General features: G+C 53.1%; 1 protein-coding gene across 1 annotated transcript in view; it reads right to left on the reverse strand.

The window, feature by feature from the left end:
* Positions 1-368: 368 nt before the first annotated feature.
* Positions 369-23716, reverse strand: part of EPHA8 (EPH receptor A8) — a 50392-nt gene continuing 27044 nt past the window's right edge. The window contains exons 4-17 of the mRNA XM_086476361.1: positions 14384-14539; positions 12979-13314; positions 10562-10686; positions 10214-10376; positions 9639-9735; positions 8956-9023; positions 8312-8437; positions 7265-7450; positions 6579-6640; positions 5971-6180; positions 3462-3611; positions 2078-2268; positions 1520-1675; positions 369-483 (exon numbers count right to left, since the gene is read on the reverse strand). Of these exons, the coding sequence (XP_086332487.1) occupies positions 369-483; positions 1520-1675; positions 2078-2268; positions 3462-3611; positions 5971-6180; positions 6579-6640; positions 7265-7450; positions 8312-8437; positions 8956-9023; positions 9639-9735; positions 10214-10376; positions 10562-10686; positions 12979-13314; positions 14384-14539 (2141 nt within the window). The remainder of the gene's footprint in view (positions 484-1519; positions 1676-2077; positions 2269-3461; positions 3612-5970; positions 6181-6578; positions 6641-7264; positions 7451-8311; positions 8438-8955; positions 9024-9638; positions 9736-10213; positions 10377-10561; positions 10687-12978; positions 13315-14383; positions 14540-23716) is intronic.

Genomic DNA, 23716 nt, shown 5'->3' on the forward strand with positions numbered 1-23716 from the left:
CTGTTGCATCTGATACCCCTCCATCTTGGGTAGCAGCTTGGGCCATCCCACTGTGTGAAGGGGTTACCACCTGTCCTACATAATTTTGTGGGGACCCCCAGTCCCCCAGAGACACAGCAGAGGATGGAGAGAGGCATGGCATGTTCCCTAGCCTGCTTAGAAGGCTGCTCCCACCTTCAGATGAGGGAAGGAGGCAGCAGGACCATCGAGGTATCTGGAAAGCCATGTTTCCACCAACTCTGAAATCAAGGAGATGCTGTCAGGGCTCCAGGTCCTGGTCTGGTGCCCTTTTTCCTGCTCACCACCCTGCTGCCCCTTTGCCAGGGTAAGTGTTAAGGAATGCCCAACGCGGGTCCGCAAACTGGTGATCAGAGATGCCTCCTGGGGCCATTTGTGTTCAGCAGCTGGGATCTCATGGCCTGGATGCTGTTCAAGATCTTCTTCTGGTGGCCCATCATGGTGATGCCCAGACTTCGAACATCCCTGGAGAACAAAGACACTGCCAGACACCCCATGGGCTGTGCCAGGTACCAGAGAGTGAGACTGCTCCTCCCCATGCGCACACCCCATGCACCAGCCCAGGAACCCATGCCTGGCTCCTCTCCACTCGCCCATCGGCACAAGGCTGCTGCTGCTGCTGAGGGTCCGTGGGCATCCTCCCAGGGACAGAGAGGCTGCCGTTCCCTTGGGTACATCCTCCTGACAGGGCCACTGGGACAGACCCAGGGGAAGCAGGAGCAGCAAGGCGATCACTCCTGACAGGCTAGTAGGTGACAAGATCACTGCTCTGAAATTGGCTTCAGTTTTAGTGAGATGCCCTCAGATAACCAAGTCAGAAAGCTGGACTCATGATGAGCCTTCTCCACTCAAAAGTTTCCCTGAGGTGCATGAGAAACAAGGATCAGCTCAATCCCACCACAAAGGCCCCAAGTACAACCTCAGATCAATGCACATGACAGCCCTCTGCCTGTGTCTCTCCGTCTTCCCTTTCACTGGCTGCTTCTGACCTGCTGCACCTCAACCAAGGTGTGCACTGTCACATTCTTTCTGAGGAACCACCGTCTGGCAGCTCGATGCCTTTTGACAGGGAACAAGTCTCCTCAGAGGTAGCAGAGGTTGTTGCCAGCCCTGGCACTAATGCTACCACCAAGGGATGGGGAATATAAGCCTAGGAGTCAGCAACCTCCTATCTGACCCTCCTTTGATCAGGAGGTTATATGACCACCTGAAGCACCTTACAAACCAAATCACCTATGAACTTGTGACGACATTGGAGAGCCACCACAGAGCACCAGAGGTGACTTGGTACTTGCACTCTCTCAGTACAACTGCCACATCTTCTCCCAAGGTCAGCATAGCCTTGGACACTGTCTGAGGTCTCAACACCATTTCCTTAAGGGTGTGTCTCTGGCATGCAGGACCAACTAGATGGAGAAAGTCAAGGAGGATGGTCACTGTTTGGGGCTAGTGGAATGGTGCAGGGCAACCCATCCAGTTCTGTTTGTTCTCTGGTACTCACTCAATGTTCATGTGCATCACCATGCCCAGGGAGGAGTACCCTGCCATGGCAAAGTTGTCCCGGTAATGCCCCAGTCGGATGGAGTCCAGCCAGTCCTCCACTGTCAGACAGCTGGCCAGGTCGAAGAGACCCCTGTCAAAGGGTGTTTGGGTGAACCTGGGAGCAGGATAGAAGGGGTTAGACCAGGAGGTGTTGGTTGTAGGTGGCCAGACTGTGAGGTCCACCTCAAAGAGCCTGTGACTCTGCAGGTGAGGGCAGGACAGAGAGAACCCTCCCAGGCTGGTAAAGGCAGGCACACCTCTGTACAGGCACTGCTGTACATGCTTGACCAGACCCTCGTGTGGAGATGCCACAGTGGGAGCAAGGCAGTGGAGTGCAGGATGCTTCCCCCTGTCCACTACAACCTGTGCCCACGGGCCCTATGCATGTCCATGGTCACAGCAGAAGCCACCGCTGCTAGAGTTGGTCAGAAATATCCCTGATTTTCTGCAACCTGCATGCTCTGCCCAGCATCAGCTGTCAACCCCTGCTCATCGCGGTGGCTCAGGGAGCCCTTACCGGTTGACGGTGGCTGTGCACTTCAAGTTGTCCGGGTTACGGATCAGCTTGTCCAGGATGCCGACAATCTGGGAGAAGCGCGGCCTCTCGCTGCGGTCCTTCTGCCAGCAATCCAGCATGAGCTGGTGCAGCGCGGTGGGGCAGCCCATGGGGGCAGGCAGGCGGTAGCCTTCCTCCACCGAGTTAATAACCTGGAAGAAAGCCACACATTGAAGTGGAGCTGCACCCCCACTTGACTCGCAGCACCCCAGACAGTGACATACAGGGAAGATCCCTGGTGCATGAGCTGCTGAGGCCATCAGACAGGGAAGCAGGGGGTTGTACACAAGATTCATGCTCAACAACAAGTGAATTGCCAGCGAGCTGCGTGCGATCTCTGTGGAGAGCTGGAAGCAGGCTGGAGACCATATACATACACGAAATCACTGCCACGACAGCTGATTTACTATGTGGTTCAACAGGCCTGAAATATCGCAGCTACCCACCAGCAGACAAGCCACGAGAGCTGCACTCACAATCAGTTGTTCTACAACCAGGGCTTGCCACTGCTCAGCAAGGCTGGAGGAACAGTGCAGAGGAGGCAGAGTATGCCACTGCATCCGTGCCCTGTTGTCACCAAAGCCACTTCTTAAAATAATAAAAACACTAGGGAGAGAGGGGACTTTTGGGACTCCCAGAGCAGAGAGAGGCAGATAGGTTTATAGTCCCCACACGTGAAAAAAAAAGGAGTCCTGTGGTTCTGCAGAGTCGAAATATTCCTTTTATTGCCCCCTTTTGGAAATTTTGCTCTCAGGTTGTAGTCAGGAATATAACCTACATTTTCCTACAGTTTTTATGCTACTCTTGAGGTAAGGGTGACTCCACATAACTCTGACAAACCCAAAGCCTACTGCCAGGTGGTGTAAGCCTGAGGTTCTCAGTAGCCTCATGGGGTTCTCAGTAGCCTCATGTGGGCAGTGGAAGGGATAGACCCCCAGCGCTGGGTGCAGGAGGGACTGGAAGGCTAATGCAGTGGGGCTGCAGTGATCCTAGGGAAGCCCTGGCCCCTTACAGGGAAAGGTGGCACAACACATGCTGAAGCTCTCCAGCCAGCAAAAAGGCTTGCACAGAGCAGCAGACAGGGATGGGAAGACCCACAGTGCACACACCCAGGCACAGCCAGGGGCCACAGTGCTGCAAAGGGAAAGGCTGCATGGCGCAACGATGGGCAACACGCTGATGTCCCCGCTGAGGGGACGAGCACACTCTGCACAGCCCTGTGGGGATGTGAGGAGAGGCAAAGGCTGCTCTTTGGGTTCCTTTTCCCAGCCTCCCCTTCTAGGCTGGTTGGGTGAGGGCAGAAGGAGAGGCAGGCTTGCCACCATGCTGCCCCGCATCCACTCACGTCCCGGTTGGTCATGTTCCAGTATGGGCGCTCGCCGAAGGCCAGCACCTCCCACATGACGATGCCGTAGCTCCACACATCGCTGGCCGAGGAGAACTTGCGGTATGCGATGGCCTCCGGAGCCGTCCAGCGAATGGGGATCTTCCCCCCCTGAAAAAGTGAGCAACAGTGGAGGCTCAGAGTATGCAGGGCTCAGGCATCCCTACCTCTCTGCAGCTGGGACAGCACATTAGACAAGCGATACACGGGGATGGCATCTTCCAGAAAGGACCGAGAGGGCAACCTGCACAAGGTAAGCCTAGACGTGCACCTGAAGGATGACTTCAAGGTATTTCCAGCAGAGCAAGGAGAAAGCTGTGCTGTTTTACAAGGGCTTCTTCATGCACAATTCTGCCCCACGTTTAAAGAGATAAGAATTCAAGGTGATGAAGTGACGCTGAGGAGCTGACCCTGGGCACAGGCAGAGACCCTGACTTGAGCAGACAAGGAGAGTGATGGCATGTGCTCCTGGTCCATTACTGCTCTGGCAGGCAAGCACTGAAGAGGAGGACTTGTTGAATTAAAGGATCGTGCTGACAAAAATCAGCAACGTTTGGGCTAACAATACATTTAAGCTGGAAATGTGGTCGCCAGCCATTTGAAGAGGAAAGTTGTGGTGTAGGGACCATTGGGTGGGTTTCCCAGCTGGGGCAGGCATGATGTGCCTGGGAACACTTTTCAGGTACCCCTGTCAAGGGACAGTTGCCTCCACCCAGCTGAGTCCTGCCTGCTCTGGTGCACTCCTTGGTGGGCACTGAAGACAAATGACATGTCCTTTGGGGCAGTCCTTTTGAGGAAGCTATCTCCTGAGCAGGTCAAGGACAACAAAGGAGGAACATAGGATACCATCTGACCACAGGTTTCTGAACAAGAAAGCATCCTCATTTTCAGGATACCCTGACCGAGACCTTGCCAGAGATCTTGTGCTCCTGATCCTGTCACTGCATCCTTGTGGTTCAGCTCTATCCAGACTATACACCTAGTCTTCCTCCAGAGCAACCAGCTCTGGTGGGTTTCACCTCCACTTGTGACATTCCTAGTGGCTGCTTCATCCTCTAGTGACCTTCCTGCTTGCATTCACACAGGGGACATGGGACAGTGTCCCTAGAAACGGGGCAGGATTGGAAAGGGTCAGCAGGTAGGTGAATACATGAGCTCTGGTCACTCAGGTCACCCTCCTGACCCACTGTCTCTGGAAACTTGTTCACAAAGATTAAAAGTACTGGAGGAAAGCTCAGAGACTGGCTTGCTGGGAGGAAGGCCAGGCTATGTGTGTGTCTCTAGGCCACAGACAAGACCATGGGCTGCTCTGATGTCAGGAAGCCCTAGCTGATCATGGGCCCCTTCTCACCCTTCTTCTGAGAGTCCCAAAGCCAAGATGCAGAAGATGCTGTACTTGAACCAAGCAGCAGGAACATTCCCCAAATTAAAGGATCTGGTATATCAAGTTATTTGTTGAGATACCAAAGGGAGCAGCTGAACACAAAGACACACACAGGACATATTCTGGCTCATTTCTCCACTTGGCTGAAGCCAAGCCAACAGTATGAAGGCCATGTTTTCCATAGTGGGTCACTGTGCACTCATTCCTCAGAGCTACAACCACTTTGGGCCATGCTCTACATTGGCATCAGCTACCCCAAAGTAACCTGAGACTCTTTCTGCTTCTCTAGTCTTGGTCCTTCTGAAAAATGTTGTTTGGACTCCTCAGCTGCAGCTCCAAACTGACCTCCATCAGAAACTGTCTGTCTACCACATCGTCCCAGCCAGAGGTGTGCTTGGGGAGCACACTAATTCCTTTCACGGCCAGAGAAGAGCAAAAAGCACACATTCCCTCAATGTATGTCATTTTGCCTCTGATGACCTCCAGTGGAGGAGCACATTAAGCTCTAGAGCTACCAGGTTGGCCAGAAAAATCTTAAAATGTCTTGGCAGACAAAAGCATCCTACATTAAAACAAAATCACCCAGGTTGTGAAGCCAATTCTTACCCTTTCCACACCCCTGAATGAGGCAGAGCCACATGGAGCAACTAGTGTGTGGCTAGGCTACTGAAGAGTGTACCATAACACCTTCCTACTGACCGGTGGCTCTAGGACAGCTGAAGGAGTGGATGGAGCTACATGGCCTAGCAAAGGACCCCAATAGGGGCATGGGAGTGTCCCTGCACAGTGGGCCATGCATGTCCACAGGAGCTGTTGGCTGGGGAGGTTTGATCACCTCCCTGCTCTCCCACCCTGGTTCTCTTTGTTCTCTGCACACTTTGGTTCTGGGATGTCCCTGTATGAAGGACAATGCATTAAGACTCAGAAGCTCTTTCTGGGGGCAGATATCAGCAGTGAGGTGACCATCTCCATTCCTGCCCTGTTTATCTTGGCTTGAGAGTGTCTAACTTTTCCATCTCTCAGTGGCCTGGGAATCCTACGCCGTCACTAAGGATCAACAAGACTGCAACGCTAGGAGCTACGCACTGTGGTGGTGTACGCAGCATCAGGGTCATCCTCCAGGATGCGCGAGAGGCCAAAATCAGACACTTTGCAGACCAAGTTGCTGTTCACCAGGATATTGCGGGCAGCCAGGTCCCGGTGCACGTAGCCCAGGTCAGACAGGTACATCATGCCCGCTCCAATGCCACGCAACATGCCCACCAGCTGGATGATGGTGAACTGCCCATCATGTTTCTGGAAAGGAAATAACCCAGAGTTCATTTGTGGATTTTACCAGCAGCCTATTGACACTGCTCTCATTAAACTAACCCCATAGTACCTCTTGTCTTTGGCTTAGTACTTCCTCTAAACCCAGTGCCTCTCTCTTGTCCCCCCAGTCCACTTCCTGCTCTCCCAGGGCTTCTGACATGCTACTCAGGCAGGAATCCCTGCCTTTGCAGTGCCACTCTGGGGAGCCAGCCATGATGTCCTGGAGCCTGTGTCTGCTGGAGAGGTGAGAGCCCAGAGCACACCGCTCTTGTGCAGGGGTCGCAGTGGCTGTGAGGCTGGGGAGCAGCAACCAGCTTCTCCTCCAGTCACTCAGCCCAGGGGGATGTGACATGCATGAACAGAAATATAAAGGAGATCCTTACCCTGAGGAAGGTGTCTAGCGAGCCGTTCTCCATGTATTCAGTAACAATCATTACCAATTTGCCTGCAGAAGACAAGAGAGGTCAAGTTAACAGAGAAGTCACCTTCCTCCGGGAAGCCCAGTGCCAGGCTTTTACTGAGAGAGACACGAATCCAGGCCTGTGGATCTCCTGCAGCCCCACAGAGTGGTCTTACTCCTGCACTGCACAGGATGGGCATGACAGTGGGGATGTGGCAATAACCCAAACACTTACCCCTCCCTCCAGATGCTATTGATGTGGGCTAGGTCAGCTTCATTATCCCACTGAAATTTGCATTCCATTAGCATAACACTTTGCATCAGAATGTGCCTTTTTGAAGGAAGACTTCAAAATATGATTCAATACAGTCAGCCTTTAAATTAAATGCTAATGGGTAGGACACCTCCTAAACTAATAACCCTGACCTGGGGCACACTGTGGAGTAAAGTGGGGAACTACCTGATGGAAAGTTTGTCCTTTAATAGAAGGCAAGGGGGTGGGGCAGAGGGGACCCTGGGTAAATGGGCATCTGACAAGCAATCAGCCAGGGCAGCTGAAGCATGGAGTGCACCCAAAGTGATCCCTGACCCCCATCTCCCAGGGTGCCCACAGGGAGATACATCCCAGCTCTGTCTCATCATAGGGTCCTATCCCCACTAGCCACATACTCCTCGTCACCACCCCCTCCAGATGGATGATGTTGGGGTGGTCGAACTGTGCCATGATGCTGGCTTCGCTCAGGAAGTCCCGTCTCTGCTTCTCCGTGTAACCTGCTTTCAGTGCCTTGATGGCCACAGGAATCTCCCTTTTCCCTGGCAGCTTCAGGCGGCCGTAGCACACCTCTCCAGACTCCCCTGCAAGGCAAAGGAAGGTGAGGGCATGGGGACCTTCTCAGCTTCTCCCACTGACCCACCAGCACCATGGATAGACCGGTCTGCCAGCACACTCACAGCACGCTCCACCCCCTCAGGAGTCCTGGGCTCTTTGTACATTGCTGCTTCTGAGTACCGAAAGCATTGCCCATCTCCAGCTTCCAGTGCCACCTCTGGGAACTGGGCAGAAACATCGGAAACGACCTCTCTCTGATGCCTTTACCAAAGGCGATGGGCCAAGAGTAGTGATTACAGTGGCATTTGTTTCACTGCTTTTAATGAACAAATCTGGGAGTGTTTTAGAGTGGCAGAGATCTCTCTCAGCCAGGATTCCTAATGCTGCTCTAGGGTAAGCCCTTGGAGTGCTGCTGGTGAAGTTCCAGCTTTGTCTCTGACCTGTGTTTCCCTGCAAGCCCCTGTTCCTATGCAAAAAATCCCTTTTTTTCTGAAAATTTACCATTTTGCTTGCAATTTCATTTGAATCTTGTCACTCCAGACACTTGCTCCAAGGTTTGAAAGCAGGGTAGCCGCATTGGAGCACCCACGCAGGACAGGCTGAGCCATCTGCTATGTCAGTGTGAGCTATCAGTGCCATGCTGGCTGAACAGCAACCCTCTGTACCAGGCTGCCTCCAAAGAGTTTACTTCATAAACCAAAAAAACCCACTCTATCCACTGTTTTGATCTCAAAGGGATAAGGAGCAGATGAAGCACTGGCTGAGCACTGTGCCAGTACTGTGCAGCCTGCTGTGGTCCCAGTGGGCCACAGGAACAGCACAACCTCAGACCATGAATTTCCCTGAGCAGACACGATGCAAAGAGGCAGCCTGGCCTGCGGACTCACCAGACCCAATGACCTTCTCGATCTTGATCCGAGAGGCCTCGATTTCACGGGTGAACTCATGCACGGCTTGGCAGGGGTCCTCATATGTGTGTGGGTCCACGTAGAACTTGGAGTCAGGGAACTTCACTGCCAGGTTTCAAAAGGGAGAGAGGAGATAAGCTCTTTCAGGCAGCCCTGCTGAGAAGTAGGGGGCATGCAGCAGCTGGGCACAGGGCAGGACTGCTTGGGTTGACATGATGAGGAGTCACAGAGGTTGCAGCCCCAAGGAAACATAAGGCATTCTTGCATATCAGTGACCTCAGAGCAGTCCCAGACCTGGTTGCCCAGGTCTCCTCCATGTGATTGTCCTCCTCCATCACCCCTCCACCCCGACCCATTGCCTGTGATGAATTTTCCATTCTGCTGGCCTACTGCTCTCTGGGGTGAACCTGCTGCAGTCCCATCTCACACTGTGCAACTCTTCAACCCCATTACCAGGATGCCCCTGGGACCAGAGTCCCTGCTCAGCTCTCCTAGACACATCCCCAGAAGCAGGCAGCATCCTGGAAACCACACCAGTGCCAGGGGGTAATGGTCCAGGTCACTGCCCATCCACAGGGCTGAGGTCTTTCACACCCCAGGGGCAGTAGCAGGGAGAGTCCTACCTTGCCCATTCTGATAATGCATCTTCTCCTCGTCGGAGTCCTGGAAAGCCTTGCTGTACCCGCAGTGCCTGCCACAAGGACACAAGGGTCAGAAGAGGTGCTCCTGTCCCTTGCTCCCACAAGCAGCCCAAAGGCAGGGTGGTAGGCAGCCCAGGAGGAGCTGGAGCTAACACTTGGCCCTCTACCAGCTGCATCCCTGCATCTTGCTGGACTGACCCTTTGACCTGGAGCAAGGTATTTTCCAGGTGCTCTCCAAGGCTTGGCAGTGCTAAAAGCTGCAGCCTTTTTGTCTCCTCTGTGTGTTCCACGTGCCTGGCTCAGCCATGCTGAGATGTAGCAGACACAGCCCCCCTTGGACCTTTCTGATGGAGAAGAGCTCTTTCCACTCCTGACCTACCCCCTAGCCCGTCTAGTTAGCCCTCATACAGGTAGTGGTACTGGTATTGCTATGGCTGTGGCTATTGCTATTCAGCCTGCTGGCGTGAGAGGAAGGTCTAGAGACTGGCTCTGCCTCAGGGACAGTGGAGGCAACGAGACCCCTAAACAAAGTCTCTTGGTTGCTTATTTACCCCTGACATACTTATGCTCTGGACAAACTGAGAGGAGAAATGTTGAGCCCAAGTTCTCCCACCCCTCCTGCCCTACTTGGTGACAAGACGCATTGACCTCCAGAAAACCCTTACCTCTTCTTACAGATTAGGAACACCAGCAATGCGACAAGGCCAGTGATGAGTGTCAGGCAGATCCAGACAATCGTCATCGTGTCATATCGGAGAGAGACTGGAAGAAGCAGCGTAGGAAGGAGGTCAGCTGGAGTAGGGAGTGTGCTGCTAAGCTCAGAAACTTACCTACACTGATGGGGTCATGGTCTTCAAAGATAAAGCAACATCCCCCCATCCAGCCCCAGCTTTGGGGATCTCACAGTGTACAGGGACCATTCACACATGGGGAAACCATGCACAGATCTGGGAAAGCCATGGTGGTACCGCAAACCAGCGCAGAGAGGAATCTAGAGCCTCAGAACCTCACCAGGTCTTCCCTGCCCTAACTGCTATGTCCTTCCTCCCTCTCCTTTCTAATGTATAAGCACATCTCAGGAAAGCAGTATCAAGCAAGCCCTGCCGGCTGAAAGCCCAGGAGATGTGCCTCCAGCATCCCTCCTTGTGTGGCAGAGGAGCAATGGCCATGGAGAAGGGCATCACCATCCCCCATGCCCCCTGACCCACATTTCCTACATCCCACAACTGCACACACTCACCTGGCTTCCCAGTTTCCACCTCCACAGTCTGACTGAACCTTCCGCAGCCAGCAGAGGTGCGAGCCCGAACCTGGAAAATGTAGCGGGTTGCAGGCTTAAGCCCCGAGATGGTGGCAGTGGTGCCCTTGGACTTCAGAGTCGAATAGCTCTGCATTTCCTTGTCCTGGGGAAAAATCACACCAAAAAACCTTGCCACATCAGTACAGCAACCACAAAGCCTTCCAAAATAGTTCCTTTGTGCGAGGCTGGCTGATAGCAGTGATTGCACCAGCAGGATTTAAACTGAGCCATGCCCCTGCCTGAATCTGCCATGCTGGGACCGCTTTGTGGCAGCAAGCTCAGCTTTACCTTCTCATAGTACTTGATCTCGTACTCCAGGATGATGCCGTTGGGCTGGTCCGGCTCTTGCCACAACAAGGTGACGCTATTCTGACCCGTGCTCTCCTGGCGGACCACCACCACCTGGGACGGAGCTGGGGACACAGACGGCAGAGTGTTAGGTGCCTGCTGTCAGGGGTCCTGCATGGGTGGGGGCAGCAGGACACAGCAGCAGGGAAGGGTGGATCTGGAGCTCCATGCAGGACCCCTGGTTTAAACCACGTTTTTGTTTTAGTTAAAGCCACATGGAGATGAGTGCTGGGAACGGGCATGCAAATGTGCTTTGGTTCGCTTGAGTCGCCCTAATCTCTTTCCCATGGAGGGAGCAGGCCCTGAGGAGATGAAAGAGGAGGGCACGGTCCCAGCACAGGCAGGAGGGAACACTGGTGCTTTGCTGTGACCTGGAGTCAGAAAGGAAAAGGCGCTGTGGGACTGAAGGCTGTGGAGGTCCCTAGCAGAACACTGACCCCTCCTGCCCCACCTGGGGAAGGGGGAGAGGGAAGAGGGAGATGTTAAACGGCCAGCGGGGTGATCAAGGACTGAGCATCAGTCTAAAGGTGCCCTGGGCATGCTTTCCTGCCCTGAGATATTTGTCATCTGCCTGGGCCTGGGTTGGGAGCCTGTGAATCGGTCCTCGTACCTGCCATGTCCAAATTGGAGCCACCAACTCACCAGCCTCTTTTTCCTCTCGGAAAATCCCCCCCTGGAAGGACCCCAGAGAATGCAGTGTGGTGCTGTGACAGCCAGGAGCAGCCATTGGGTCTAACCCATGGGAAGGGGCCAGGCACCCCTTATGAGCCTAGCTGGTGAATGAAATACGGGTTGTGGTAGCTCTGGGGAAGATAGACCTGATGTCTGCCGTGGCTGCAGCACAGGGGTGTTGCTGGAGCAGCACAGAGACCAAAGGAGGCCAGATGGGCTGCAGCAGCAGTGGGGCACCCGGGAACTGTAAGGCAGCAGTTACAGCTGAGTTAATCTTTGAGTTGGCTCCTCTGCGAAGCAGAAATCCTGGTTGGGACACAAGACCCTGGGGGGCTGGGACAGGGTGGGATGGTGGGAATCAGCTAAACCACGGGCACATGCAATGCCATCTCTCCAAACAGCCCCAGGGCCTCTCTGCTGCACCTGCTCCTGCCCTGCTCAGCTGCCCAGGGCTGGAGAGACAAGAGTGACCAGCACCCAGCACAGACAGGCCACCCCAAGCAGTGTGGCAGGGGGCCCTCAGCCCCTCCTGGTGGGCAGGGATGCTCTGTGCTGTGCAGCAGCTGGAGCACTGCACAGTCAGGGCAGCTAAGCTTCAATCGCTACCAGATTCCCAACCCCACTGGTTTTGCAGCACCTGCTCAGCATCCACTTCCCAGCAGCAGCTGAAAAGGGAATATTCAGCACTTCCAGAGACCATCCCCCTCCCAGGCACCAGGGTGACGCTGCTGGTCAGCACTTGGAGGGATCATGCAGGAGGAAGCTGGCAGGACTCAACCATTTCCACATAGGCTCAGCAGAGCACCGAAGAAGTGCTAAGGCAGGCACTAGTAACAAAAGGGCCTTGTTCTCATGCCAGCCATGAGCTAACCCAGCGAAGGTCCCCAGGTTTCTCCTGCTGGCACCACCGTCGTGAGAGCAGAAGGGGCTCAGCATCACAGGAAATTCCTATGGGCTCATTTCCAACTTGGAGGATTAACGAGAAGGGTCAGTCCCTGCCCTGTCCTCTCTGCCTGCAGCACGCTCCATGGAACGGGGCTTGGCTGGACTCTGCTCTGGGGAGATGCCCAGGTGACCCTGGAGCAATGTCCTGGCCCACTTGGGCTAGAGCATGGCTCAGAAGTATTTCAGGGGGAAAAAGCATTTCACAGCAAGGGATCTGCAAGGAGGATACATGCGTGAGAGAGGCTTTTCCCAGTAAATGTTGCTGTCACCTGCCAGGGCCCGGCATAGGTGTGAGCTAAAAGCAGAGTATGAACTGCTGCTTGGCCCTTTGGGAAGGCACAGAAGGCTGGAGGAGCAGCCTGAAAGATTCATGCTCCACTTAGTGTTCCTGTCAATAAACAAGTGTTCTCTGTGCCCCCTGTCTCCTGCAGAAAAGGAGTCTCTAGCAGTGACTGCAGGCTGCAGTGGAGGGAAAGGAGGATGAAAAAGGATACCATGAATGAGAGGAGGGTAAGATTTGCCTTGGGCAGCAGCTTGTCTCCAGCCCACCCCAGCTCCCTGAACCCACCTCCAGCAGCAGAGAGGATAGGGGTGACATCTCCTGGGCATCCCACACACATCACCGAACCAGCCCTTGCCTGCTAGGGCAGGTTCTGGCTCCTGCAGATACCGGCTGGAGCAACATCAGCATCACCCGCACAGACAAAGCCTGGGGTGGAGGGGGTGTCTGCTCCTCCTACCTGCCTGGTTTGTCGTGATGTTGGCGACTGCAGCTCTCCTGGACTCCAGGCTGAGGTCAGAGACGCCGTTGACAGCCTCCACCCAAAAGGAGTAGTTGGTGTGGGCCAGGAGGTTGGTCACTGTCAGTGCTCCCTGCACCAGGCTCATCTGCTGGGGCACGAAGCGGATCCCACTGCCGCACGCCTCGCACTGGCCAGCGTCCCCCACGCAGCGCCTGCAGACCACGTTGTACACGATGTCGGCGCGTCCCCCTTTGTCGAGGGGTGGGCCCCACTCCAGTGTCACCGAGGTGCCATTTACACTGGAGATCAGGTTCACAGGAGCAGAGGGCGGGCCTGGAAAAGAAGCAGAGCTTCAGGCAGAGCAGGGGCGGCTGAAGTGCGTTGGGACTGGCAGAACATGGGACCGATGGAGAGATGCACCTTGGGCAGCATGTGCCTGCGCATACAAACGATGCTACAGGGAATACAGAGCTTCCCAGAGGGGGAAATGTTCCAAACAGAGGACAGCAAAGACACAGACAAGTCTCAGAGTGAAATGCTGTGGAGGTAAGATGCTCTGGATCAGGACGCCAAAAGCCAGGCAAGCGAGAGCTGACATTTGTTCTGGGGGAAGCAGGAAGCAATGGGGATGTAAGAAGCTTTTGGGGGAAGAGCCAAAGTGCTGATGAGAGTGGACCCGCTCATCTAAAGCGAAGGGTAAACTCACATTTCCTGGGGAGATTAACAATCTTGGTGGATATTCCCTCGGGAAACACAAGTCAGATGTTGCTGACCTGTCTTTCACTCTGGCATCAACTAGCAGCCACACACCTTTCTCCCCTCCTGGACCAACTACAGAGAGGAAGCTTGCTCCTGGGATGTTCTTTTTTAATAGCACTGGGCCCCTCAAAGAGGACTAGTGCAGAGAGCCAAGCTGAAGCCATATGACAAGCCCTTGTACCACCATCCACCCACAGCGAAGGAGAGCACAGCAATACTTGCGTTGCCCCGTGGCCTCCCAGGGGTCTGATTGCCCTCAGCGTTTCTGCAAAGGGAAGAAGCCAGCAAGTGGCTGGCACACTGGCTGGTGCAGGAGCAGGCAAGCTTGCCAGCAGTGCCACGGTCTCACTCTGCTCCGTCGCAAGGGAGAAGCCCGGAAGGGGAGAAGACTCTGGCCAGGGATGTTTGGAGAGAAGCAGGATGAGGATGAGACAGAAGGCAATGAGGGAGTGCAGCTAAGGGAGTCTCAGCTCATGCACCGAAGGGAGACCTGGGGTTGAAAGGCTGCTGCAGGGCCTTGGGCAGCATGCACAGAGGCAAGGGGGCATGCTGGACGCAGCCAGGGAGCATCTGCGGTGTCTGGGGACACGACGCCTGCCCCCGCTGCAGCGTGGGTGGATGCCTGAGCAGCTGGGGTACTCACGCGTGCAGGCTGCCGAGGGGGGGTCCTGCACCGCCCTGTAGAAGCTGCTGTCACAGCGGCACACGCGGGCCGCCCGGCTCTCCGAGTGGCTGTGCAAGGGGCACTTTGCACATAGCTGGTCCCCTGGGGCTGACTTGTAAAATCCCATCTGGCAGGCTGCAGAGGAGGGAAGGGGCAGAGGTCAGAGGGATGCACCTGGTTGAGGAGCATCCCATGACTTGGCAGATCCCACCAGCACAAAGCTGGACCCCACGCTTACCTCCATCCCAGTGCGTGGGAAACCAGCCCTTCTCCCCAATGCCTGGGTGAGCCCCCCCCGCAGCTGTCCGTCTGGAAGCCGGGCTCTGTGAAAATGGCTTTTGTCTCTCCCCTAGGATGTACTTACTGCTGTCCTAGTACCCATTCCCTATTATTTCACAAGCAGGCTTGGGTGCCTCTGCTTTTCCTGAGCTGCCTGTAAAGCTCGAGGTGCTCTCCTTGCACCCGTGCCTGCTGCCCAGAGCTCTCCCGACTGCAGCCACTCCTCTGGACCGCTGCCTGGCCCCAGGGCAGGGAGCACTGCAAAGATCAAACCAGGCAGCACTGGAAATCCCCGTGTTAACTATTCTAAGAACCATAAGTTATGGGGCAAATTTAAGGCACAGTCCCCACTTCACAGTGGTTGCCTCATTACTCATGCTGGGTGTGCCCAGGTGCCCAAGAGCATCCATGTGGGCAGTTTCAAGAATTAAAAGCTCTTCACCTGGGACACAATTCACATCCTTCTGCAAGCCCCCAGTGTGTTGCTATACAAAGAAACAAGTTTCCTCGCACAAAACAAAGGGAAAACACCCTCTCTTTTTTCATGTTGCAACAAACTGGCAGTGCGTGCAGGCTGCCTGCTCTCTGCTGAGGGACAGCAAGGTGAAACGAGCCAGTCTGAGTTTTTCCTGACAACACAACCCACCTTCAGTTGCTCTGCCTCCTCCTGGTCCTGGGGCTGTGCAGCAGGAGCACACGCTCATTCCACACTGGGGCTGCCATCAGTCTACGCCATCCTACCCCCACGTCTCCCAGCAGCCCCTCAGGTGAATCATTTGTCACACAAACAAACAACTTGTCTCTCGTTAGGAAAATCGATTAGCTCAAGAGTGACATGTAGCATGTCAGGTATCTGTCTGGAGGTGGAAGGATCTGTCCTCTCTTGCAGATTTCAATTCCAAGTAAGGAAACAGAGGCTCTGCCTGTGTCCCAGTATTCATAAAGTACTTCTAGGACCAGTTCCAGTGATTCAAGCACTGATCCTGGCTCTGACTCATTTTTGCTTTTCCCTACTGAGGTAGTAATACCTTCATTTTCCCGTCTTTACCCCCAGTGGCCACCTCTGCATACTGCTTCAATTTTTGCTTCCAAGCCTGTAGAAGGGTTTTGTTTGCGATCCAGCATCCCCACTGGTCTGGGTCCCTCCGTGCTGGCTGTTTGTTCTGCTTCTAGGTGCTGATTTGTTTTCTTATTAATAACACCCCCTTCCTTGCCACAGATCTCTCTGGACTGATTGCTACCAACATATTTCGCGTATCACATGCTGCACAGTATTACAACGGCCTCTTTATAACTGAACTACTTCCAGCAACAGCAGCTGAAGGCTGTGTTCCAGCCACACACACATCCCTGGTGGCTTGCTGGTCCCTGTTCAGACTTATCACCCACTTCTGTGGCAGTTTTGCACTGAATGCTACTTTAAAGACAGGGGGAAAATGCCACCAGAAGGATGTACATGTGTTGCATGTGCCAGAGATGCTGGTACCACAGTTTGGTATAAGCAGGCTGGAAAAAGCGAAGTCCAGAATCTCCAGAGTTTGTTCCCAAATCCCTGCTCCTCCTGCCCCCAAAGAGCATCAGAGCTAGGAGCAGAAATGCCCAAACTTTGGATGCAAGGGAAAGCAGATGTGACTACGAGGAAATTGCAGCAGGTCGGAGCTGGCTTTGCTCCCCCGCTCTCTCAACACCTTTCACCTCCTCAAGGGCATCAGAAGAGGAGAGGAAACAGGGGAGGCAGATCTAAGAGAGGAGGTTTGCTGTCCCCAGCCAGCCACAAGAAGGACAGCCTGGGACATTTGCCGAGCTCTGGTGCTGACTGGTCCTTGTTACACCACACACCAAGAGAGCCAGGGAATCTGCCTTTACGAAATGCCCTCTGCCTGATGCTGCAACACTCTCCAGTCTACAACCCCTTGTTTTGGGGTGTAAGACTGAGACGACTGCTGTCACACCCTGTTCTTAGGTGGGAACAAATTTGGGGAGTAAGCAACTGGGGAAAAAACCAAACTGAATCTCTAAGAAAGAAAATTTCCCAGTCTTCTTTCCCAGCGGGAAAGAATGAAGACATGGCGTGAGCACAGCCTACCAGATGGGAACCGAGCAACAAGACAGACTCACGGTCCACGGTAGCCAGTGTGCATGCCAGGATTTGCCACCTTCAACTTGTTGTGTGAACACCCCCCCCCCCCCTTGTACCTGCAAACCACCATGCAGAAACCAGCAACCAGGGACTCTTGATTCAAGAAGCACTGGAGTGCTTCCTCCCACCAATATTTAATTAAGGGCAGAGAAATCGGTGCCATGTTAGGTATGGAGAGACAGGCCAGCAGGAAGGATGGGAACACTAAGCACAGCAGATTTGCACCGAGCAATTGTAATCACTTAGCACTTAATGCTGTAAAAAAAGTTAATTACCTGTAGCAATGATTCACAATTATTTTAGATGCACTCAGGGGTAAAATTATCCTAAATGACAAATTACAGGTGAATTTGTGCACCAGGGCAGAGCTGTTGAGAGCCACTGCCCAGCACCTGGACAGCATGAGCACATGAAGGGGCCTGGAGAGTCACTGGGACTGGGGCAAGCACTGCCCTGGATAGGGTCATGCACCCTTGTGCGTCTCAGCGCATGCTTTAGAAGGATGCAGGACACACACGCAAAGCCCTTTGCAGGCACGGGAGACAGGGCATCAGCCTGGAATCTGCACAAGATAGGAAATCCCTACAGTACAGCATGACAGGCATGTCCCTCATGCCAGGCGAATGACATGTGGAAGACCAGGACCTCCTGGATCAGCTCTGGTAAGAGCAAACCATCAGAGAAGCAGCCAGTGAGAAAAATTCAGTAGAACACATGAAGTCTAAAATCTACAGGGCTACACAGCCATGGTTGTAGCACACACTGAAGCCGCTGAAATCTGAAGCCACCCATCCACCAGGGAGATGCAGAACCATTGTCCTGCTGCCTCCACTGAAACCAGCTACTGCCACCTGCCAGAAGGGCCCTCCCAGGAGCCCTGTAGAAAGTGAGGGTATTTGTTTTGGTTTGGTGTGGTTTTTTATTATTTTATGTAGTTGATACCATTGCTCTGTGCTTGAGGATCTTGGGTCCTGCCTCTTTGTGGATGACCAGAAATCCTGCTACTGGTGTCCTCCTTCTGTTCCCAGTGCCATCCCCATGCAAAACCCAGCCAAGGCTGCCTGTCCTTGCAGTTTCATCTCATGGTGTGGTTTCGCAGTGCATGTGGGACAGCAGCAGACCTTCGCCTGCAGCCCAGCTCAAGACTTGCACATCTATACTGAGCCGGCAGCCCAGACACCTGGCTGGTCCCAGTGTCACAAGAAGAACCAACACTAAACCTGTGCTTGGCAGGGCACATCTCCAGCCTTCTCTCACATAGCTGGGTCCCCAGTTATCACTCCAGCCTGCTTGGTTCAATACCACGGTGCTTCCACTGATCCCCCCAGCCTGCACAGCACATCTTGCTTGTTTTTCCCAGACCACCAGCCCCACTCCCTCATGCATCGCCTGCCCAAGGGGCCCTGAAGCAGCGGTCTTGTCTCAGAAACAGCAAGCGTGGGGAGGGCTCTGCCAGCCATCTGTAGTTCGGTCCATTTGCTTCCCTCCTTCTCTGTCCTCTGGGGACAGGACAACATCTGCTAATAAGCTGGCAGAGCTCAGGAAATGATAGATGAACCTGTCAAGGATACACGAACCGGGAACGAGCCACTCAGTCTGAAGTCACCGTCTGGGACTAATACTCTGCAGGTGGCCCTGGTGGGACCACCAAGGGCTGTTTCGGTGGGGCTGCAAATGCGAGAATCAACCCCACATCACTCCCTCTTGGCTCCATCCTCAGCCCAGGAGGTTTGGGCAGGGTGAGGGCATGGCTGAGACGGTGCCATGGGGCAGCTCTGCAGAACTGATGCCACCAATTGCCTCTTCCCTGACCCTGCAATGAAGCTGGGCATAAGCAATCACCAGAAGAGCAGCCATGTACCTCCTTTTGGTGCTGCTGGGAAGAGACAGAGATGGAAATAAGGGTGTCATAGCTACTGTGACAGCCAGAGACAGGCACCAGTCCCAGAGCCCTCCAGGCTGTGGGAGAAGCTAGCACAGAAAATCACAAACTCTTTCAATCCATTTTCAGCATGATGCCTCCAATCTCGGCTCCCACATGACACAGACACTGAAACAGAAGTGTGTTATTCACAGTCGCATCTTAAAAAGAACCATCCACCTCACTGCCCCCCCAACATTGTGTTTTTGCAAGGCTATGCTCCCCTTTCCTTGAAATCCCAGGTCAGCCCAGGCTCTATCCCCAAGTTGGTTGGTGGTCTGGAGGGGGCTTTGGGGGCTGGCTGGGCTGGCTCTCTCAGGCAAACTCTTGGTCCCTAGATCATTCATCATCCCACGGCCCTACTGATCCTCCGTGCATCTTTTGTGTGCTGCTTGCCCCTGCACCATCTCACACCCCTGGTCACTGCCTTACCTCTAGGCCCTGAGCACCACCTTACAGCCCTTTGCACAGCCCAGTTCCCACCTTGCAGCCCCTTGGCATAGCCTCACAACCCCTCCCAGCCCCAGTGCTACCTTACAAACTGTCACACCACTCTACACACGTGAACTTGTCTCATGTCACCCCAGATCCCACCTCACATCATCTCCCTGCTGCTTGGCCCTTCTTCCCACAGCTCAACCCATCTCATACTCCTTCACACCCCCAAAGGTTGCAGAGAGGGGAACAGGGGGAATTTTCACCTGTGAAGATTCTGCAAAACTAGCAAAACCCTACAGATCAGGCTGCGAGCAAATGGCATACGCAGCAAAGGGCACCCTGCACAGCTTCTTGATCAACACCCAGACTTCATGGCCACCAGGACAAGTTGTATAAGGAGGGCCCTGCTCATCCAAGTGGAATAATTCCGCTTGTTGTGCTGGGCAAACTGGAACCATAGTGGTCCAGACTGGCTGCATCCCAAACTGGACATCTGCATGGCACTGCCATAGAAAAATCAGCAGCTCTTGACTTTTGCCTTGAATTCAGTACTGTTGAAAGCACCCCTGACTCTGTCCTGCTCTTCTTCCCTACATTTAAAAAAAAAAAAAAAGGAAATAAAAATTAAAAAAGCAAGAACCATCCAAATCCCAGTTTGCTGTGAATGCTGCTCTGCTGCCTGGTGCAGACATCCTTCTGCAGGAGTGGAGTCGAGGTGACGCTGTGCAGACTTATGTAGGTGAGACAGCCTGGCACGCTCTTGGAGTGAAGCTTTTTTTATAAAGCTTATCTGGGGAAATGCTACAGCTTGCGGGAGTCGGAGAGAAACAGGCGGCCTAATGCTAGAATTAGAAAAAAGCTGTTTCCAAAACTTAGTCTTGTTGGAGGGTTTTAGACAGAACTATCCAAGGCTTCTGAAAAAACCACAGTTTTCGCCAGACCAAAAACAAAACCAGAAATTGCTGTGTTCAGGAAGGAGCGGGGCCTAATGGGAGCCTCCCCTGTAGGTGACAGTGCTGGTGGTAACTCTCCATCTCTGCTGCAAGGCTTCAGGGAGCAAAGGTGCATAAATGAAGAAAGAACATACAAAACACCATGAACTTAATCCCTCTGCAGGAACCAGTGTGCAGCTTTGGAGGGTGTGTATGTGAGCCCTCTCACCACATGCATATGGCTATGGGTATATACAGGGGCTGAGCTTTAAAATAAGGGCAGCCAGCATTGCAGCAGAAGCAAGCGAAGAGCATCACAGGGGCCAGCATAGCTCTCACCCCCACACAGCTGAGCACCACCAGCTTTTGGATCCCTTTCTCCTTCACAGGAAACAGTCAGGAGCAGCACCTTGTTTTCAGGAAGGGGAAGAAGTCATCGCACAAAAAGCGGTAAGATGGATGGGATCTGGATCTCATGCCAAGTACAGAACAAATTTTTGGCGTGGTCCTACTGTTCCGTGGAATGAGGAGCATCCTCCCCATGCGAGGCGGTCACACCAAGCCTCTGAGTATGCTGGTAATGAATTTAAGGTCCCCAGTCTCCCATCGCATTACACTGTCTCCAGTGTAAGTACTGGTGCAAAATGCCAGGTCCTTCCTGCAGGCTGCCTGTTTCTAAACTCCCCAATGACAGCTTCCCAGGCACCTGCACATTGGGAATCCAGAGCAACAACCTGTGTTCATGACCTTAACCTAGCCAAATTCTGTGGAAAAGAAGAGTTCAAATAAAAAAAAAAAAAGCACATTCCAAAACTGGTGAAGGTCTCTGAGTGCTGCCAGAACCATCCATCACAGTCCAGCTGCTCTTTGGCACTTCTTATAGGGACTACAGAGGCCCAACAAGCACAAATGAAATTTGTTTCATCCTCAGCAACACTCAGAACTCCAGCCTAGCATCATTCTCACCCTTCTTCTATGTCAGTAGCTAAACATAGCAAACAGAGGAGAAGTGGCAAACAATAAAATATTCAGACAGGGACAAAACCCATATTGTTCTGTTGGTGGGGAAAGAGCAGCTCTGTAGTCATCTCTGTCCTTTTTGTTTGTTCCTAACCAGAAAAAAAAAAAAAAGTTTTAGGTGTTGGGGCGCTGCTGTTTTGTTTGCCTAGTGAATGCAATTGGCCGCTTGCTCGAGTTTTAGAGGAATGAAGTTGTTGGAGATACTGAGACCACCTTGTTCTGCACCCTGCCTTCTCCAGCATCCTGGCTGAGCTGAATTAGTCATGCACACTCAGCCCAGCAGACCTGGAATCCAAGCAGACTGATTAGCAGCCAGGTCTGGGACTATAAGCTGGAAGTCCTGATATAAGGCAAGTGTGAATCCAAGGATCTCATCCTAGGGCTGGATAATCCTCCAAGGGAAGAAGTTTTTCCTAATGTCCAGCCCAAATCTTGCAAGCAATATGTGTCTCTGACACACCTTATTTACAGTCTGTTCCCGTCTGAAGTCTGATACCTGGATCCTGACAGCTGTAGCTTATGTGGTTTGGAAAAGAAACTATTTCCTTCTTTTTTTTTTTTTTTTTTTTTAGGATGCAGGGCTTTGCATGGGATAAACAGAAAGTGATATAATCTTACCAGCCAGTATTGCCTGTATTTTACAAAGCAGCTAACGGGCTTGCAAACCAACAATGAAAATCTAAGTTTCTTTGATTTTCTTGCCTGGCATCACGGAAAGGATGTTTACATAACTCCCATGGCGCATCTTCGAAACTACCACTGCTCCTGCCCTTGAAAGGTTTATTTTGGTACACTGACAGCAGAAGCTGTCTGTGTTGGGCACCCAGGGCATTGGTGCAGTCTAGCTCTGGGTACAACAGCCTAGTACTCTGCCAGCAGACATGGGAGACTCTGCACAGGTGTCACTGGGGTGCAACACAGCCACGAAGCCTGCAGCTCAGAGCTGACACGTGTGCGCTGAGACTCGCATGGAAAGTCCTTGAAATCCTCACCAATTTGCAAAGAAACGCAAACTGTATTCCAACTTGTCTGTCTGGAGTTGCAGTGACAGGGTACTTTGGTGCACACTTATCTGTCACTTTGATACATGGTACATATGCTTCTAGGCAGGACCTAAGGGAGGTGGAGCCCAGCCTGGTAACAGGTGCCCTGAAATCCCAGGTTTGCTGGTTGACAGAGGCACGTGTGACCCCATGCACACTTTTTGGGACCCCACATAGCTCAGAGCCAGGAAAAAGGGGGTTTGCTTGGAGTCAGTCCAGCAAGACAGTGTCTTGTTTCCCACAAAGCAGCGTGTATCAGCTGTTTCACATGAAGACACCATACAAGGAGCTCATGGTTGCTGTGTGATGTTCTTATACAGGTGGGGAAAAAAACCACTGCTAGCAGAAAAGGGAGAGAGAAGCCTGAGGCTTCTCAGAACATCTCTGAGTGAGAAAGGGATAAGGAGCTTGGAGAGAGAAGGGGATGGAGCAAGGTTCTGGTGGGCCCCCTCAACCCACTAGCATGTCTTTCCTCCTTCCTGCTTGCTTCTCCACCCTTTCTGCACTGAAGGAAGGGAACACAGGCTGTGGGCTCTCTGAGTAGGTATCAAGGGCTGAGCAGCATCCCCACCTGCAGTGCACTGGGCAAAGGGGTCCATCATCTCATGCCCAAGCCCAAGGAGAGCAGATTGCATGTCTCCACCTTTCCTCTCCTTCCAGCATCAGCATCTGGACCACATCTCTTCACACAGCTGCAAAAGTTTGGTGCTGTGGCAGCAGGTAGTTGTCCAGCACAGCACAGCAGGCATCCGTGTCTGTGACCCGGCTTCCCCTGCCAAGGGCTTCACTTGTGGCATTTTGTCCCCTGGTGTTTCTAGGGCTTACCTTGGCCCTGTGTGGCCAGGGCCACCAGCACGGTACACAGGCAACGGGGTGCAGCTGGATGGGGTTTCCCCTCCTCTCACACTGTATAGGTCTGCTCCCCCCTTGCCCCATCGGCTGGAAAGTCAGTCTCCACTGACTTTCTTCATAAAGGTCCATGGATGCAAATCTGTATTCACGAGCGCATAATTACCAAGCTGGGTGTTTTCTCCTCTTAATTAGCAATTCTGTGGTGTTTTAATTGCTCGATTAAAGTTGCCCATGAGGAAGGTTTAAGGTACATTAAATTTGCTGATTGGTTCATCAGCATGAATCCCACCAACTGTAAAAAATTAACTGGCTTCCAGATTGCCAGCCAGACTCTCCAGATCCATTTCCAATAGCCATGTGCCACAGGAGGCATGAGAGAGCCCAGCAGCAGAGGGATTTGTCCATGAGGGGCTAGCAGTCCTTCTCTTATTCCCATCTCTCCTTCAGTTTGGGAGCTGGAGAGGAAAGGGTCCTGGCACTGACAGCCTCCTTGTCTTCTCCTTGTCCAGAGGACACAGGCCATTTTTTCAGCTTAAGCAGAGCTGGGTAAAGTCTACCCCAGGGCTGGATCCTCATTCAGCCACACACATCAGACCCTTGTTTGGTAGCTGTTCTCGCTCAGCCCTGGCAGGCTACAAACACCCATTCTCCCGGGCAAATGGGCTGATGGAGCAGCAATTGCTCAAT

This window comes from Leptosomus discolor, chromosome 20, assembly GCF_034619465.1.
Source record: "Leptosomus discolor isolate bLepDis1 chromosome 20, bLepDis1.hap2, whole genome shotgun sequence".
Classification (NCBI taxonomy): Eukaryota; Metazoa; Chordata; class Aves; order Leptosomiformes; family Leptosomidae; genus Leptosomus; species Leptosomus discolor.